At 43.9% G+C, this 12,404-nt stretch overlaps 1 protein-coding gene across 1 annotated transcript in view; it reads right to left on the bottom strand.

The window, feature by feature from the left end:
* Window positions 1–12,404, bottom strand: part of LOC122938867 (cadherin-12-like) — a 159,752-nt gene that overhangs the window by 13,071 nt on the left and 134,277 nt on the right. Inside the window, exon 6 of the mRNA XM_044294716.1 lies at window positions 12,286–12,403. Coding sequence (XP_044150651.1) covers window positions 12,286–12,403 — 118 coding nt within the window. The remainder of the gene's footprint in view (window positions 1–12,285; window position 12,404) is intronic.

The following is a 12,404-nucleotide window of genomic DNA, read 5'->3' on the forward strand; positions in this document are numbered from 1 at the left end:
GCATGTACTCGCGCATCTTTCGATCACGCTCCAGTGAGGGAATTAAGGACGGCACATTGTCTTTGTAACGGGGATCCAGCAGGGTGGCCACCCAGTAGTCAGCACACGTTAAAATGTGGGCAACTCTGCAGTCGTTGCGCAGGCACTGCAGCATGTAGTCGCTCATGTGTGCTAGGCTGCCCAGAGGTAAGGACATGCTGTCCTCTGTGGGAGGTGTATCCTCTGCTTCCTCCGTATCCCCCCAGCCACGCACCAGTGATGGGCCTGAGCTGCGTTGGATTCCACCCCGCTGTGAACATGCTTTATCCCCATTCTCCTCCTCCACCTCGTCCTCCTCCTCCTCATCCTCCAGTAGTGGGCCCTGGCTGGCCTAATTTGTACCTGCCTCTGCTGTTGCAAAAATCCTATTTCTGAGCCACTTCTAAAAGACTGGCCTGAAAGTGTTAGAGATGACCCCTCTTCCTTCTCCTCGTCCTGGGCCACATCCTCTTCCATTATCGCCCTAAGTGTTTTCTCAAGGAGACATAGAAGTGGAATTGTAACGCTGATAACGGCGTCATCGCCACTGGCCATGTTGGTGGAGTACTCGAAACAGCGCAACAGGGCACACAGGTCTCGCATGGAGGCCCAGTCATTGGTGGTGAAGTGGTGCTGTTCCGCAGTGCGACTGACCCGTGCGTGCTGCAGCTGAAACTCCACTATGGCCTGCTGCTGCTCACACAGTCTTTCCAGCATGTGCAAGGTGGAGTTCCACCTGGTGGGCACGTCTCATATGAGGCGGTGACCGGGAAGGCTGAAGTTACGCTGTAGAGCAGATAGCCGAGCGGCGGCAGGATGAGAATGCCGGAAGCACGCACAGACGGCCCACACTTTATGCAGCAGCTCTGACATATCGGGGTAGTTGTTAATGAATTTCTGCACACCAAATTCAGCACATGCGTCAGGCAAGGGATGTGCGCCAAACCAGCTAGTCCCAGAGCTGCAACGAGATTTCGCCCATTATCGCACACCACCAGGCCGGGCTTGAGGCTCACTGGCAGCAACCACTCGGTCTGTTGTTCTATACCCCGCCACAACTCCTGCACGGTGTGGCCCCTGTCCCCCAAACACATGAGTTTCAGAACGGCCTGCTGACATTTACCCCTGGCTGTGCTATAGTTGGTGGTGAAGGTCTGTCGCTGACCGGATGAGGAGGTGGTACAAATAGAGGAGGAAGCCGAGTAGGAAGAAGAGGCAACAGGAGGCAAAGTATGATGCCCTGTGATCCTTGGCGACGGAAGGACGTGGACCAAACAGCTCTCCGCCTGGGGCCCAGCCGCCACTACATTTACCCAGTGTGCAGTTAGGGAGATATAGAGTCCCTGGCCGTGCTTACTGGTCCAAGTATCTGTGGTTAGGTGGACCTTGCCACAGATGGTGTTGCGCAGTGCACACTTGATTTTATCCGATACTTGGTTGTGCAGGGAAGGCACGGCTCTCCTGGAGAAATAGTGGCGACTGGGAACGGCGTACTGTGGGACAACAAGCAACATGTGCTGTTTGAAGCTGTCCGTCTCCACCAGCCTGAATGACAGCATTTCAAAGACCAGTAGTTTAGAAATGCTGGCATTCAGGGCCAGGGATCGAGGGTGGCTAAGTGGGAATTTACTCTTTCTATCAAAGGTTTGTGAGATGGGGAGGTGAACGCTTCCTTGTGACATGGTGGAGATGCTTGGTGACGGAGGTGGTGTTGTTGGTGGCACATCCTCTGTTTGCTGGGCAGCAGGTGCCAACATTCCTCCAGAGGTGGAGGAAGAGGCCGAGGCAGCAGCAGGAGGGGCCTGAGCCCTTTCTTGGTTTTGAAGGTGCTTACTCCACTACAGCTTGTGTCTCACATGTAGATGCCTGGTCATGCAGGTTGTGCTAAGGTTCAGAAAGTTAGTTCCTCGCTTCAGGCTCTGATGGCACAGCGTGCAAACCACTTGGGTCTTGTCGTCAGCACATTGTGTGAAGAAGTGCCATGCCAGGGAACTGTCACGACCATGGTCATGGTCGTGACTCCTGGAACCGCATGCAGTTGCCTGCGGTCTAGGTCTGGTTGTCAATCACAGGTGAGGGCTGTAGTATGTTGCCTCACCTGTGGTTGCCGCTGGCAACATTGTTTATGTGGCAGCATAGCAGCCTGAGCTGTTGCAAGGCAGCTTGCGATGTTGTGCATGCGGTTGCACCTGGCAACCTGTCTATGTAGGTGTGCCTTGTTTCTGTTTCTGTGCACAAGGTTTATTTATGGGTGCACGTCCCCTTTAAGTGGCTTTCTTCCCTTCCATGGTGTTGGAAGGGTTAACAACTTCCTAGAGTGTGTGCATGCTGGATGCTACTACTGAGTCTTCTACAGATAAGTTTTGTTCGTTAATTTGTGTTTTCCTGTTTGATGGATCCCAGGTGACCCTGACTCCCTCCGTATCAAGTGTAGGGAGCCGGTGGTCGTGTCCCCTCACTATTATAGGGTGTTCAGGTGTTATACGGTCGAGGAACGAGGATATGCAATCATCTACCATTGAGATGTTTGCATAGGCTGAGCAGTTAGGGAGAGAGCCAGGTCTGTTGCAGGGCTTACCCTTTGGTTCCTTAGTTTTGGATCCAGTCAGTCGGATCTTCATTTTGTGTCTTCTAGTTTTCTGTACACCTTCCGTGACAGGAATTCCTTGAAGCTGCCTTAGGTGTGCTCGGTCCCTGTTGATGGTGGCCAGTAGCAGGCGAACTGTTTTGGTGACGGCTGCTCTGATTTTGCACCCTGCTCCCACTTTTGCTATGCTGTTGGCTCGGTCTCACCACTGCCTCTTTCTCCGAACTCTGAAAGTCAGTGGCACGACCTTCATTCCTTGTGGGGTCTAGGACCTAATCGTCCCCTGCATCGTCTTCCATCCAGTCTTCCTCCATGACCTCCTTTTCGGTCTGCACACTGCAGAAAGATGCAGCAGTTGGCACCTGTGTTTCGTCATCATCAGAGACGTGCTGAGGTGGTATTCCCATGTCCTCATCAGGAAACATAAGTGGTTGTGCGTCAGTGCATTCTGTGTCTTCCACCACTGGGGAATTGCTAGGTGGATGCCCTTGGGAAACTTTGCCAGCAGAGTCTTCAAACAGCATAAGTGACTGCTGCATGACTTGAGGCTCAGACAGGTTCCCGATATGCACGGGGTGATGTGACAGACTGATGGGCCTGGGTTTCAGGCGCCACCTGTGTGCTTTCTGCAGAAGACTGGGTGGGAGATAATGTGAACGTGCTGGATCCACTGTCGGCCACCCAATTGACTAGCGCCTGTACTTGCTCAGGCCTTACCATCCTTAGAACGGCATTAGGCCCAACCAAATATTGCTATAGATTCAGGTGGCTACTGGGACCTGAGGTAGTAGGTTCAATAGGATGTGTAGCTGTGGCAGAACGTCCACGTCCTCACCCTGCACCAGAGGCTCCACCAACACCACCACACGACCATGACCGCGTCCCTTATTAGATGTTTGCCTCATAGTTAGCATTCACAAAGCAAAATAAAAAGTGGTTAAGTATGTTAAAAATAATTAACCCTGATGTAGGGTATTGCACTCTATTTTTTTAATTAAAACTCTATATGACAGCAGTATTTGTGGCCTAAATGTGACACTCACTTATGCATGTCTTATCCCAGATGTGCAGTATATCATAGGGTTTTTTCACCCCAGTAACCAAAAATACGTATTTCTGGCCTAAATGTGACAGTAACTGATGCTTGTCTAATCCCAGATGTGCAGTATATTAGAGGCTTTTTTCACCCCAGTATGCCAAAGCCGTATTTCTGTCCTAAATGTGACAGTGACTTATGCACGTGTAATCCCAGATGTGCATATATTAGAGGGTTTTTTCACCCTAACCAAAAAGCTGTATTTCTGTCCTAAATGTGACAGTCACTTATGCACGTGTAATACCTGATGTTCAGTATATGAGAGGCTTTTTTAACCCCAATATGCCAAAGCCGTATTTATGGCCTAAATGTGACAGTCACTTATGCACGTGTAATCCGTCATGTGCAGTATATTCAAGGTTTTTTTCACCCTAACCAAAAAGCACTATTTCTGTCCTAAATGTCACAGTGACTTATGCAGGTATAATCCCAGATGTGCAGTATATTAAGAGGGTTTTTTCACCCCAGTATGCCAAAGTCGTATTTATGGCCTAAATGTGACAGTGATTTATGCGTGTCTAATCCCAGATGTGCAGTATTTTAGAGGGTTTTTTCACCCTAACCAAATAGCTGTATTTCTGTTCTAAATGTGACAGTGACTTATGCACATGTAATCCCAGATGTGCAGTATATGAAAGGTTTTTTTCACCCTAACCAAAAAGCTGTATTTCTGTCCTAAATGTGACAGTGACTTATGCACGTGTAATCCCAGATGTGCAGTATATTAGAGGGTTTTTTCACCCCAGTATGCAAAAGCCGTATTTATGGCCTAAATATGACAGTGACTTATGCATGTGTAATCCCAGATGTGCAGTATATTAGAGGTTTTTTTCACCCTAACCATAAAGCTGTATTTCTGTCCTAAATGTGACAGTCACTTATGCACATGTAATCCCAGATGTGCAGTATATGAGAGGCTTTTTTCACCCCAGTATGCCAAAGCCATATTTATGGCCTAAATGTGACAGTCACTTATGCACGTCTAATCCCAGATGTGCAGTATATTAGAGGGTTTTTTCACCCTAACCAAAAAGCTGTATTTCTGTTCTAAATGTGACAGTGACTTATGCATGTGTAATCCCAGATGTGCAGTATATTAGAGGGTTTTTTCATCCCAGTATGCAAAAGCTGTATTTATGGCCTAAATATGACAGTGACTTATGCATGTGTAATCCCAGATGTGCAGTATATTAGAGGGTTTTTTCACCCCAGTATGCAAAAGCCGTATTTATGGCCTAAATATGACAGTGACTTATGCATGTGTAATCCCAGATGTGCAGTATATTAGAGGGTTTTTTCACCCTAACCAAAAAGCTGTATTTCTGTCCTAAATGTGACAGTCACTTATGCATGTGTAATCCCAGATGTGCAGTATATGAGAGGCTTTTTTTCACCCCAGTATGCCAAAGCCGTATTTATGGCCTAAATGTGACAGTGACTTATGCATGTATAATCCCAGATGTGCAGTATATTAGAGGGTTTTTTCACCCTAACCAAAAAGCTGTATTTCTGTCCTAAATGTGACAGTCACTTATGCATGTGTAATCCCAGATGTGCAGTATATTAGAGGCTTTTTTCACCCCAGTATGCCAAAGCCGTATTTCTGTCCTAAATTTGACAGTGACTTATGCACGTGTAATCCCAGATGTGCAGTATATGAGAGGCTTTTTTCACCCCAGTATGCCAAAGCCGTATTTATGGCCAAAATGTGACAGTCACTTATGCATGTGTAATCCCAGATGTGCAGTATATTACAGGCTTTTTTTACCCCAGTATGCCAAAGCCGTATTTCTGTCCTAAATGTGACAGTGACTTATGCACGTGTAATCCCAGATGTGCAGTATATTACAGGCTTTTTTCACCCCAGTATGCCAAAGCCGTATTTCTGTCCTAAATGTGACAGTGACTTATGCACGTGTAATCCCAGATGTGCAGTATATGAGTGGCTTTTTTCGCCCCAGTATGCCAAAGCCGTATATATGGCCTAAATGTGACAGTCACTTATGCATGTCTAATCCCAGATGTGCAGTATATTAGAGGTTTTTTTTAACCCTATCCAAAAAGCTGTATTTCTGTCCTAAATGTGACAGTCATTTATGCATGTGTAATCCCAGATGTGCAGTATATTACAGGCTTTTTTCATTCCAGTATGCCAAAGCCGTATTTCTGTCCTAAATGTGACAGTGACTTATGCACGTGTAATCCCAGATGTGCAGTATATGAGAGGCTTTTTTCGCCCCAGTATGCCAAAGCCGTATTTATGGCCTAAATGTGACAGTCACTTATGCATGTCTAATCCCAGATGTGCAGTATATTAGAGGGTTTTTTCACCCTATCCAAAAAGCTGTATTTCTGTCCTAAATGTGACAGTCACTTATGCATGTGTAATCCCAGATGTGCAGTATATTAGAGGTTTTTTTTCACCCTAACCAAAAAGCTGTATTTCTGTCCTAAATGTGACAGTCACTTATGCTTGTCTAATCCCAGATGTGAGGTATATTAGAGGGTTTTTTCACCCCAGTATGCCAAAGCTGTATTTCTGGACTTGCAGATAGCCTATGCTGGTGCACTATCGTTGGATAAAATGGCTGCCGATCATGTATTGATATTGACTAACTGAAGAAAAAAAAAGTTCGTTTTCAGCAGTAGTTGGCTCAGGGCAGGCTTAAAAAAATTGTGCACTGCACCCACAAAACACTTTTTCTGTAGATCTCTGAGTACATAAACAAGTTCTTAATAAGATTTCTCCCTGATCTCTCCCTCACAGCAGCTGCAGCCTCTCCCTACACTAACGAGTGACGGGCGGCACTACGTGACTCCAGCTTAAATAGAGGCTGAGTCACATGCTGCAGTTGGCCAATCACAGCCATGCCACTAGTAGGCATGGCTGTGGTGGCCTTTTGGGGCAAGTAGTATGACGCTTGTTGATTGGCTGCTTTGCAGCCTTTCAAAAAGCACTATAAAAATTGCCCAACACCAAACCCGAACCCGAACTTTTACGTAAATGTTTGGTTTCGGGTCCGGGTGCCGAAAACCCTAAAGTTTGGTACGAACCCGAACTTTACAGTTTGGGTTCACTCAACTCTACCTGTAATCTAAGTGGCAAACTGTTAAAATTGTTATATGGTGACCGCCTAATTTACCTCCAGCCACATTATCAATTGTGCTTTTTTGTACGGACAATTAATAATTTTTGGGGCCTATATTACACTGGCCTGCTATAAAATTGATATCCATTGACCATCTAATATACCACCGGCCAATTAATCGCTTGATAATTTATTTACGTTGAATGTATAATTTTTGGGGCCTGTAATCTAACTGGCCAACTGTAAAATTGTTATACGGTGACCGCCTAATGTACCACCAGCCACATTATCAATTGTTCTTTTCTGCCCCGTGAATGCCTAATGTTTGGGGCATGTACTACACTGGCCTGCAGTAAAATTGATATTGAATGACCTTCTAATATACCTCCAGCCACATAGTTACTTTTTCTTTTCTGTCTGTGAATGCTTAATGTTTGGGACCTCGGGGGAATTAAACACCTGTTGATGACGACCACATGTTATCGAATTTCAACTATTATGATTTGAGTTTTTTTCATGAGGGGGGATTTCGTTAGCCATGTTTTTAATCCAATTTTATATTTTTTGTTCTTTTAAACATATGTATATGACATCTATTTGTACTGGCCTGCAGTAAAATTGATATACAATGACCGTCTAATATATCTCCAGCCACATAATCACTTGATGTTTTCTGTCAGTTGAATGCCTAATTTTTGGGGCCTAAACTCCCGTGGCCTAAAATACAATTCTTCTAGGCTCCAGCAGGCCACATTTTTGACAGTTTCCCTTTAAGATGCATAAAAATGGCCCCTGATTAAAATACATATTTTTTGTGAGAATTTTTGCCATTGATCCCCCTCTGTTATGTCACTGTCCATCTTGTGGAACGATTTGTGCACTTCTTGTAAGTATTTGGTGGCTGCAATAATGACCTGAAGGTTTTTCAGGTTCGCCTGCCATTAAAGTGAATGGGGCCCAGCGCGAACTTGCGGATCGCAAACATTTGATCGCGTTCACTCGATCGCAATCGCAAATCGTCCTGGCCGATGTTCGTCCATCACTAATCATCATCATCATCAACCTCCTGTTGTTCCTCCACCACCAACACCCCTGTCCTGTTCCAGTGGTAGCTCCTTATCCTCCTCCATGGGACTTTCTCCTTGAGGGTCCCCAACAGCTACAAGATGGCCAGGAAGATGCGAAAGCTGTTCTTCTTTCACCGTCCTTTGTTTCATCAATGTGAGCAGATGATTTAAGATAAATAAAATGGGGATGACCTTGTTGATGCCACAGTTTCCCCTATTGACAAACCTAGTGAAATGTTGTGGATTAAGCGGTGGAACAGAAAACCATCCTGTCACTGCAAGTCCAGGAAAGCAATCCTTGTCACATAAGAATAGTTGAAAAGTGAGGGCGATCTCCTGGGCATTGCCAGCACCTTATGCAAGTCAGTGTGCTTTTTCAAAAAGTATTGGATGACTAGAGTTACTTGGTGTGCCATGCAGAAAGCATCTGTTATTTCCCCCAAATGCAAAGCAGTTGTGAAATTTTGGCCATTATCACTGACCATCCTGTCCAGATGAAGTTGGTGGGAAGACAACCAGCAGGATGTTTGCTGCTTGATTCAGTTTAGCAAGTGATTGGCTGTGTGGGCTCTCTTGCCCAGGCCGAATAACTCTAACATGGCAATGCAGTGCTTGACTTTACACATAGAATAGGAGGGAGGTGGAGTGGAATTAATGTTGTGCCCTGCTGGGGACGGGAGGATGTCCATGGCGGAACATGTGTAGATGATGGGTGTGGGAATCAGATGGACACAAATGTCCTGCCTCACCACGAAAAAAAATTTTTTGACCCACTGGGCAGTAAAAGACATGTACTCTCCCTGCCCCTAACAGCTGCTCCAGGTGTCCACTGTAGCGTGCACCTTGCTGCACAGTGACAATTGCGAGGAGCATTTGAGTATTTTTTCGCCACATGACAATACAAAGCAGAGATGGATTTTGTTAGAAGAAATGCTAGTTATCTTTCGATGAGGCTTAGAGCATGCTATCAGCTTACTAAGGGTAGGACTGGCTGCTGCAAAGGAGAACTGAAGAATATGGTCACTCTTGTGGCCACTTCTAATTAGGCATTGGATTGGGTGGGTGATCTAGCTTCATGTGCTGCAATAGAGCTGAGCTGCCTATGTTTGTGTTTGAAGGGGGGCAGTGAAGACAGAGAGGATGCACCTGCTCTGGGGTTACAATGAGAAAGGGGAAGAGGAAGGGGAAGAGGAAAGGGAAGAGGAAAGGGAAGAGGAAAGGGAAGAGGAAAGGGAAGAGGAGGGGGGGAGCAGGAGGAATGCTGTGACCCCTAACTCCAAAGCACAGTGTCAGACATCCACATCATCCTGCTGTGACTGAGAAGAGGAGTGAGCCATCCAGTCCACAATCTCATTCTGTTTGTCCTCAATAATAATGTTGCATCTTTTGGAAGCCAGGGAGAACTGTGGCCTACTGCTAATACTACTGGCTAGATGTATGCATACACAGGATAGACTAACTGGCAGTGCAGACACAGGCAGGGTAGGTTGGTTGTTTGCAGGAATACAGACATGGCTGATTAACTGGGTTAACTTAAATTACAAACATAACTGAGACTGAAAGTATAGGATTGCACATGCTGGGCAGGTGGGAACTGAAGAAACATTGGATACACAGGCAGGAGATGCAGGAGAAAATCTCAGACAGAATGCAGAAGAATCGCTAACGCAATAGACTTCAATAAATTTTTGCTGGTCACCAAAGAACCTTAAAGCTCAGGCACTCTTTACTTGGGGAGGATTAGATTGTAGCTCTTGGCAGCAGCATGGAGAAAGCAGCTTGCAGGGAACACCTGAGGCCAGGATGCTGGAAGGCATGGTGAGTAGTGTGGCCTTCATGCTACAGAGTACACCAGGAATGTGAAAGGCAGGGACCATGGGCCTAACAGAAACATGTTTAAACTACATGCAGTAATATCAGCCCTTCACAAAAATTCGGGTGTGACAATGGAATTTATTTGCACTGATGCAAGACATCTTTTAAATTAGCTTCTGTGATGCAGTTGCCTTCTGTTATGCTTTTCTAACTCTTGTACTGACGTCAAATGCATTTGCTGCTGCTACATCCTATCCACCCTTACTCGTGCAGCAATGTATAATGTGTTCAGTAACACAGCTATGAAAATGGCATTATGATTGCCATATTATTATTGCTGTAAAATATAGTAGATGAATGCTTTTTACAAAGAATCACACAAGTTCACTAAATCTTTTTGACAATGCTCATTTTTGGCAGTGATGCCAGACTAGATGCTGTGATGCAGTTGCCTTCAGTAACACAGTTATAATTTGCATTACCGATGTGAAATGACTTTGCTGCTGTTCTTTATCCTCCCCTTATATTGTAGCGATGTACAATGTGTTCAGTACCATAGGTATGATAATGGTGTTATGACTGCCATATTATTATTCCAGTATTTTTTTACAGTGATGTGAAAAGTTTTAGATGCTGTGATGCAGTAATGCCTTCTGTAACACGTTTATAATTTGTGTTACTGATGTGAAATGTGTTTGATGCAATATCCTATCCACCGCTTATCTTGCAACAATGTGTTCAGTACCACGGCTATGATAATGGCATTGTGAATTCTATATTATTATAAAATAATTGAACCCTTTTTTTTTTTTTAAGAATAATGAATGTCCACTAAAACTCGGGTGTTACAATGGAATTTTGTTTGCAGTGATGTGAGGCATCTTGTGAACTAGTCATTGTGTTGCCTTCATTAACATGGTTATAATTTGTGTTACCGATGTGAAATGCATATGCTGCTGTATGTTATCCACCTGATATCTTATAGCAATGTATTCAGTAATATGGCTATCATGCATGGAGGTGCCCAATTACAAATGGTAAATAGAAATTGTTTGAAAAAAAAAAAAAAGAAGGGGGAGGTAATTCATCAGTGCTTGCAAGAATATAATTTGTATGGAAGTGCCGAAAAGCGTTTTTAAAAGAAATGCCTGTTATTGCCGGAATCTGTAATGTAGATCTAGTTGCCAGAAGCTGAGCTGATAGTAGCCTGCCTGCACATATACCTGATAGTAACCAGTTGCACTTCATCACTCTCTTTCCCTGATTACACCCCTTAATATACCTCACTTTGTAATATATATATATATATATATATATATATATATATATATATATCCCCTATTCTTTCTCTATAATCTTGTTATACTGTCTCTAAGGCTACATGCACACGACCGTTCTGTTTTTTGCGGTCCGCAAACCGTGGATCTGCAAAACACGGATGGCGTCCGTGTGCGTCATACTTGCTGCAGACTATTAGCAGGCAGATACACTGCACATTGTCCTTCTAGGTCACAAGTACAATGCAGAATGGCATTCTACTCATTCTGCACAGTCACCCCCTGCCTACTGCCCCCCTGATTGGCTGATCCAGGCTGTCAGTGTCTGGACAAATTAGGGCATGTTGTCCCCCCACTTCCTCCTAGTGTCGTGTGACCATTCTTCTTCTTCCTTCCTTGTGGTTTTACCTGCCAACATGGACAGTAAACTGATGCTGTGTGCCATTTTATGCTATTTTGAAATTAATAAAAAACCTGGATTTAAATTTGTTTTGCGGAATTTTTTTGTGTGAATTTTGTAATTATTTTGGTTCATTACAAATTGATTCACTCATCCTTATTCTGTATATAAATTTGACATATATCTAAACTTCTATAAATATCTTAAATATTTCACTTTTCCTCTGGTTCCTTGTTTATGGTTTGTTGCCATAATGATGCCACCTTACTTATTGCACTTTCATATTCTAGCCATAACAAAACACCTAATCCAAGCTAGGTTAGAATTCCAAATGTTCACTTGAATAGGATGAACAGTTGCAATTAAAATGCCCCACCGCTAAAAAGAAAATAAAGTCTAGGTAAACTTTGACACGGAATTGTCACTCACATGAGTGCTACCGCCCCTTGAAACAGATGATCTGTTGGGGTGCTGGTAGTCGAACCACTGCTGATCTGATATTGATGACCTATCCTGAGTATAGGTCATCAATATTATGCCACTGCACAACCCCTTTAAATAACTGTTAAGGATTTTTTATTTTATTTTTTTTGTTAGAAAAACCCAAATATTCATTTATGGAAAGGAATCTACACAAAACTTGGTGTGACATAGTATGTATATTGTGACATTTCTTATTAGTCAATTAAAATATAATCCTAAATTTAAGTTAACAGGAATTAGTCAAATATATCTTTCAATAATGCTGTATATCACTATTTCCCATTTTTTCTACCATGTCTGGATTCAAGTCTATAGATTTTGTTCTGTGCATTAGATGTACTGTGTTAGGGAATAGATCTGTGTGGAAACATTTATCAAGATTTGTTTGTTCCGAGAATTGCTAATGCGTGTAGCTCTTTCAGAATATAAAATGTGTATAATCATAAGCCTCACTTTTAAAGTCATGGATGGTGAAATTGGGATTTGTCAAACCATCAGGTGGCAGTCTGAAGGAAAATTTCTGCCCTGTAGGTGACATGTCTCTGTCAGCAGCACCAATAATTTGGATAATC

This window comes from Bufo gargarizans, chromosome 5, assembly GCF_014858855.1.
Source record: "Bufo gargarizans isolate SCDJY-AF-19 chromosome 5, ASM1485885v1, whole genome shotgun sequence".
Lineage (NCBI taxonomy): Eukaryota > Metazoa > Chordata > Amphibia > Anura > Bufonidae > Bufo > Bufo gargarizans.